This window comes from Morone saxatilis, unplaced genomic scaffold (genome assembly GCF_004916995.1).
Source record: "Morone saxatilis isolate NCDOM2014 unplaced genomic scaffold, NCSU_SB_2.0 Contig23, whole genome shotgun sequence".
Taxonomy (NCBI): domain Eukaryota; kingdom Metazoa; phylum Chordata; class Actinopteri; family Moronidae; genus Morone; species Morone saxatilis.
In genome coordinates, this window is record NW_023339796.1 from 5,790,122 (window position 1) to 5,796,111 (window position 5,990).

Here is a 5,990-nt window from a genome sequence, read left to right on the forward strand (position 1 = left end):
GCAGCCTGTCAGAGTTTTAGCTCCAGGAAATGTTTGTAATGTTTGACACCAGTTTCTCTAGTTCTGTTTTTATTGTCTGCTTTTTTTCCCCCAACCTTTTGTACACATGTATGGTAATGATAATGGTCCAAATGATGTGAAACACTTTCTGGGGGGAGGACCTTCAAATTCCCCGCTGAATATATGCACCTCTTTGTCTTCCACAAACCTTGGAATACCCTGAAGTTTTAAGCTCCAGTACGTCTGAATACCATGAAACAGCACCGCTGAACGTCATCATAGGGGAAATACTGATGTCGACATATTAAAAAAGAGCCTGGAACGTTTTCAGTGATTAGTCTCTTCATTATAATAAGTAATGATTGTTTTATTATCGATTTAATCTGTCAATCATTTTCTTAATTACTCTAATTGTTTGGTCTCCAGAACAATTAAAATAGCCCCAAAAAAAAAGACACATTACAATTTCCTTAAGCCAAACCAACTGTATGAAACCCAAATTAACTATCACAGAAAGTTCTCACAGTGGAGAATCTGGAACGTGTATGAAATAATCGATTATCAGAATAGTTGCCATCTATTTTCTGTATATCTGCGAATATATTAACTGACTTCAGATCTACTTTTGGAGAAGAAGACAGACTATTATCTGGTAGCAGCTCCCAGTGTGAGGATTCGCTGCTTTTATTCAACCTAAACTGAATGTTTTACTGTTTTAAAGACTCCACCTTGAGCTCTCGAAAACAAGCATTTTCCCCTGTTTTCTGCCATTTTATAGACAAAATGTTTATTCTATTAGTTGAGAAAATACTTGGCGGATGAATCTGTAATAAAAATAATCATAGGTTGCACTACAGGCGACGGTACCAGCCATCCCGAGGTCACTCTGTAGTACTCTGAGCCTTTCACAGTCCTGAGTTTGCAGTTTTCTACCCTGTTTGATTGGATTTAAGTGGGTTAGGTAATTGTTGCGATCACTGTTTCCTCTGCACGGGATCCAGTGTCAACTAATCTCCGATTTAGTCTCTGTGAACGGTAGTAGTCATCAAAGCAGGGTCTGATCTAGACTTGAAACAGCCCAAGGTTAATGGCAGAGCTTGCAGGGGCTTATGCAGCCCTGAGCTGCTCATGAAACTCACTGAATGCAAATGCCAAACTGGCGAGAGCCCAAATACCTCTGTAATTATAGTCACACCCTCCTCGCCTCGTCTCCGGGCCGGATTGGAGTCCTGTCAGCGTTTGTTTTCTGGTGTGGTCCTGTGCTGTCCATACCGCTTTAATACCCCCGATACACCAGCCTCTTTACACCGACGTGTTCGCTGCGGGCCGCTCAATTCTCCCTTTCAGTGGCCTGAATGACGCTGCCGCTGCATATCTGCTGACTAATGACGGACCTCTCGCCGGCCTCGGCTGAGCGGCGGATACCTGTCGACACTGTGCCGTTCCTCTGGCTCAGCCACGGCTGTTCATGTTTCTGAGGAGACTGAATGTTGGGTTCCCTTTGAGAAGTCTCATTGATGGTGATTCTGGGAATGGGTACGACTGGAGTCCGTCTGCAGAGCCAAAGGGCAAGTGTGACGTCCTACAACGAGCTCTGCTGTCTAATAAAAATGTAATCGTCTTAATAATGTTGTAGTCTAGTGCGCAAAATACTTCATTACTTGAAAAGCAGGCGGTCTCAACTCAGTTATTTTTTATTACAGATGAATTGGCTTGATTTAACTGTGTAGTCAATGAATTCAGAAAACGGTGAAGAAAGCTACAAGGTGATTCAAATCAGTTGTTTTAACAGACTGAAGCAGTTTAATTTAGATTAATATACAGCAGCAGCTTCAGTCGAGGCTTTATGACTTCATGAACATGGACCAATCATTTCAGCTTGTTGGTTGCTGTGTGTCTCAGTGTTAGTGTTATGTGTTGAGTCCCATTGTAAGTATGAACGTGATGGATGTGTCTTTATGTCCTTAGACTTTTTCTAATTTCACTCTGCACTTCAATTCCTCTTTTAGCTTTTTTTTATCACTTGTATTTTTATTGTATGATTTTAATGTGTCATTGCCCTTTGTTATTTGGTTTTGTCTTATGCACTTTTGAGATTATTTTATGGAAAGGGCGTTTACAAATAAAATGTATTATTATGTATTTTTTTGTTATTTGAGTATTATAAAAAATACAGGAAGAGTAGTTACTGTGACGATACAGTAGCTAATGAGGATCTGAATTAAAACATTAAAGAAAACTAAAAACACTCACACTGTCTCCAAACGAATTATAAGGATCACAAATAATAATCTAAACCAGTTAAATAAAGCAGACAGTATACACACTAAGTCTCTTCATGTGTGGCAGAACGTCGCTCTGTCGCTGTATTTCTCTCGGAGTCATTTAGCTGCTTGAACTTGAGTTGTGGCTTTTACATAACTCCTCAGTTCACCACATAATTGCCCCATGTAAGGGTGGGAAAGGAAAGAACCGCCAGAACACGCTTGTTCTCTTGTTGACGGCTGTTCTGATCCATTGAGCCACAGTGGCGGTGTGTATTTCTGATTTACTTTCATACACAAGCACTCTCATGGCAGTGTTATGTGTCGACGATGTTACTGATCTCCGTCTGAGATCGGTGTCTGTGTTAGCCTCACGAGTCCACAACGTCAAAACACAAAGACCCAAATGACAGGATGCCTGCGCTGTAGATTTAAACATGTGGATGTACTCGGGATGTTTCTGGAAACCTGGCAGGATAAAATACGTTAACATTTGATGGTTACAGCTTCTTGAATGTAGGAATTAGCTGTTTTCTCTTGGTCTGTTTGAGTTTAAGTTAGACCTCTTTGAATTTTGGACTTCTGGTCAGACAAAACAAAACGTATAACGATGCCATGTTGGATTTATTCACTGTTTGCTGACATTTAATCAAACAAACGATCAATCAATTGCTTAGTACTTTTGGATCTCCCACTAGTATTGGTTTAGCATTGACGGCTCGTCCTTTGGAGGTCACGGCTGCCCGTGTGCGGTCAGTTTTGACCCCTTTCATACTGTAACCGTGCAAAGCAGCCGGACTACTGAGATTACATGAGAATCCGCCTCAGGCTTAAATCTATGGCCCAATGTTGCATATAATGTAATAGTTTAGTGTGTGTTTAAGTGATCGACAGATGGTTTATCCAATCAAATGCCAAGTATTTCTTTGACCTTTTCCACACAATTTCCAAAGACAACTTCCCAGATGATCAACACATCTGGTGCATTCAGTTATATTTAGGGCACGATGACATCTATCTAAAGGCCGATACCCGTAATTGATAATACACCACACATATATACATTGTAGCGCCGCAAGTCAAAATCCATGCTACACACCTCCATTAAACCAACCTCCATTCATGTCTTCTCCTCATCCACACATTCATTTCTACTCCAATGGAAATATCCACCGGATCCCGCAGTTTGAATCCGTCCTCCAGTGAAGAGCTTTTGTTTGAGTGCAAGTCGGTGGAACGAGGGGAAAAGAGTCCGTGAAGGAGAAGTTGACAGCGGCATAGGTGTTTTTGAAGCGTCTGGTGTCTTAAATCCCTCGTCGCTGGATTCCGTCGGCACTGATTGCCTTTTGGGTGTTTATTTTGGTTCTATTATTCGGATCAGCTGTCTCAGGTCGGGGAGAATGTCCTGACTGACTGGACTGACTGACTTTAAAAACTTCGGGTACCGTGAGTTACGCCCTGTATTTGGTTTTGTGTGAGTTGTTTCTGCACCGTGTAGGGATTAGGTTTGAGGTGATTAAGTCTGGTATTTACCTCTGTGACATTTGTTGCAAATAACAAGACCTGTCTCCCTTCATAAACTTTAAAAAGTCCACACAATGGCGCCGATGTTACTTTGGTTTGAAAGTAAAGCTAGCCGTGCTGGTTCCACGCTTGTGAGGGAAATCCCCGTTCCCGCGAGTCGTTCTTTCGGTTTAAGTTCATGTTTTTTGTTCATTGTGTAACTTGTGGAAAAATTACTGCGGATATCAATTTCAAGTCAGCAAATACCAAAATTATAACCGAGTTAACGAGTTCTTTTCGATATCTTGAATTTTCCAGAAAGGAGTTTTTCTGATTATAGAATCACTTGAACGCAGCATTCACTGCGGGGCATTCAGGTCTCATATCGAGAGCGGGGCACTGCCGTGCTGACAAAATGATATATGTTATCGGGGCTATTCGTCATGATATCGGTATGATGTAATAATTTCCTGTTATTGCCCCGATGATTATCGTTACTGGCCTACAGGAAAACTAAAGCTGTAGATGACACAGCTGAGCCTATTTCAACATTCATTATTGAATCATGATTTAAAATAAAAACCTCCTGTTGTACAATGTAATGGTCCATTTTTGACCCTGACAGTTTAAAGAGTGTCTTTTAATCTTACCAGGATGACAAGGCAAGAAATAATAACTTTAAAGATTGGTTCATTTTCCAGTGATGTGCTCAATTACTTAACTACTTAACAATTACATGTTTTTGGTCTATAAAATGTCCAAGTTGTCATCAAATTGCTTGTTTTGTTCGACCCACAGTTCAAACCCCAAAGATAATCCGGGTTACTGTCGGTAAGGACTGAGAAAACAACAAATATTGACATTTGAGAAACTGGAATCAGTAAAATCAAAAAAGACAAGCGAAGGATTAATCCGTTACTTTAATTGTCTGAACGTCACATCAGAGTCCTGATAGAGATACAACTAGATTATGATAGAAAGAAATCCCCAGAATTCTTGTGAAGACTCCTCTTTAGCAATGTCTGATTTGCTTTGTGATTAAGTTCAGTACTAAAACAACAATCATACCGGTTCTTTTCTTAAAATTAAATGTTTACTACATAGGTTGTTGTATTTGTAGTAATCGGATGCGTTTTGAGTAAAGGGGCTCTCCCATTCATCCTGGAGGCTGATTCACATCTTATCAGCGGCTCTCAGGTTTCCTAATATAGCCGTTATTGTTTGTGCGGTGCTTTCACAGGACCAAGAGCTGCTGTTTGTGTGAAACCAGTGGCGATGCTGTTTGTGTGTTAGAGAACGTGTAGAGGTTCAGTGAGCATACAGGAGAAAGAGCGTCCGGCGATCAGGTGACGAGATAACTGACACACGCCTTGTCGGCTTCGTGCAGAGTCGCTGTAGTCACCCGCAGTGCCCCCGTCGACTCTGCTGCATGTGTTACTACACTGACACAAACCACATCAGAGAGAGGCTCGGTTGAACTGATGAGTAGGCTGCACTGACAACATTTTGGGGGGGGAGGTGGGATGCTTTCCTAGCAGAACTTTAAAAGAGTCCCTAAAGCTGTGATTCATGCTACCTTCGTGTAGTTGTTTCCTGCCTCGATTTCTGAGGTCATTCTCAAGAAGTGGTATGGAAATTTAAATAAAAATCCCACATTACTGATCCACTCGACGTGTAGCTGTTCATACACCTGTGGCTACGTGATCTTTCTTTAACAACCGGTTCATGTTTGATTGTGCTGTGATTCAAACAATGTCCCTCCAACGCGGACCACTGCTGCTGTTTTGTGTCTCCAGGTGCATGATGAACCTACTGCGCTGTAGCTGTCACAGCTAGTCAGGTGCCACACCATGGCCAAACCTGGGAGCGACAGAGATGGAGCCATGGTGGATAAGCAGGCGGGGAAGAAGGTGTGTTAGCACAGACACAGAACAGCACTGAATGTCACTTTGCTCTCCTCCAGTGATAAATGAGTATAACCAATGTTTAGCTCTGTGAAATTTTCTTTTAATTCTTTTAATTCTGGTTTAAATCACAGAGCTATGTAGCACAGAATTAGATCCCAGGTCAGAGCTTTAAATGCATTTTTGATCTTGAAACCAGCAGTTGACAAATCTTACCTCACTCATTTAGTTCGACTCAGATCATATAACATGAGCTGCATCAGCTGGTGGAGTTTGACCAGCTGTCATCACATTGTAGATGATGATGATAATAATAATA

General features: G+C 41.4%; 1 protein-coding gene and 1 long non-coding RNA gene across 3 annotated transcripts in view; one reads left to right on the forward strand and one right to left on the reverse strand.

The window, feature by feature from the left end:
• LOC118334365 overlaps nucleotides 1-1,425 on the reverse strand; it is a 3,329-nt gene extending 1,904 nt beyond the window's left edge. The window contains exon 1 of the long non-coding RNA XR_004797015.1: nucleotides 1,176-1,425. This is a non-coding gene — a long non-coding RNA (uncharacterized LOC118334365). The remainder of the gene's footprint in view (nucleotides 1-1,175) is intronic.
• ankrd12 (ankyrin repeat domain 12) overlaps nucleotides 1-5,990 on the forward strand; it is a gene marked incomplete at its 3' end in the record, with an annotated part of 31,012 nt that overhangs the window by 14,216 nt on the left and 10,806 nt on the right. For both annotated transcript variants that reach the window (XM_035670263.1, XM_035670264.1), the window contains 1 exon segment: nucleotides 5,564-5,677. In XM_035670263.1, the coding sequence (XP_035526156.1) occupies nucleotides 5,618-5,677 (60 nt within the window).